We start from the raw sequence: 902 nt of genomic DNA, 5'->3' as shown, positions 1-902 counted from the left end.
TCGAAGGCTTGCGCTCCTCTGCCTCTCCGGCTGGCGATTGACCCGGCCCCAGGGCGCGTAAGAGACTGGGAGTAGTGAGGGCACAGAGGCACAAACCACATGCAAACAAACCCGGGGAAACACACACCAAAGCGATTTCTGTGTGTGCGCTGCCAGGACCGACCTGCTCTCGGCCCCCCAGCCAATGCCCCCGCCGTCCTGCACGCTCGCTAGCGATGCATGCCTGAAAAGTGATGACAGTCCATCAAGGTTTTGGTGCTTTACTAACGTGCAAATAATGTGGCAGTGTAAATAATAATAAACTGTAAACAACCCGGCATTATTTATTTGCCCGTGAAAACCAGTGCCCAACAAGTATCGGTTAAGCTTTAAACGCCTGTAATAAAATTCTAATTTTTCACATAATGTCTTTTACAATAGGGGACGTTGCACTAAACCAGCCCGATATGTGTGTCTACCGGCGTGGGAGAAAGAAGCGAGTGCCGTACACAAAACTGCAGCTTAAAGAACTCGAGAATGAATATGCCATTAACAAGTTCATTAACAAGGACAAGAGGCGAAGGATATCCGCAGCCACAAACCTGTCTGAGAGACAAGTTACCATTTGGTTTCAGAACAGGAGGGTGAAGGATAAGAAAATAGTCTCCAAACTGAAAGACAATGTATCTTGATCTATTAGTTGCGGACAGTGATGGATATATAAACTCAATTTACGACCAGCTAAAGACTTTTGGAAAGACTTGAAAATATATTTAATTTTTTTTTTCCTCCTTCCAGCGGTGGCGAAATTTCGGGAATTGTTTTCCATGAAAGTCAGCATTTTTCTCTCAGTGGAAGGGAGTGCTGACAAATCTTGAATTATAGTTCTGTTTCTTCCTTTTGAAAATAATAATAATATTAAT

The 902-nt window shown here is 44.0% G+C and overlaps 1 protein-coding gene across 1 annotated transcript; it reads left to right on the top strand.

Moving 5' to 3' along the window:
• Window positions 1–391: 391 nt before the first annotated feature.
• Window positions 392–671, top strand: LOC104071061 (homeobox protein Hox-D13-like; the record flags this gene model as incomplete). Its single annotated transcript, XM_009587706.1, is given in 2 exon segments — window positions 392–409; window positions 411–671. Coding segments are annotated over 2 exon segments (279 nt in total), but the record flags the coding sequence as incomplete, so codon positions are not given.
• Between the last annotated feature and the right edge of the window lie 231 nt (window positions 672–902).

This window comes from Fulmarus glacialis, unplaced genomic scaffold, assembly GCF_000690835.1.
Source record: "Fulmarus glacialis isolate BGI_N327 unplaced genomic scaffold, ASM69083v1 Scaffold44981, whole genome shotgun sequence".
Lineage (NCBI taxonomy): Eukaryota > Metazoa > Chordata > Aves > Procellariiformes > Procellariidae > Fulmarus > Fulmarus glacialis.
Note: the sequence above shows the minus strand (reverse complement) of the source record. Positions and strands in the feature narration are given on the sequence as shown.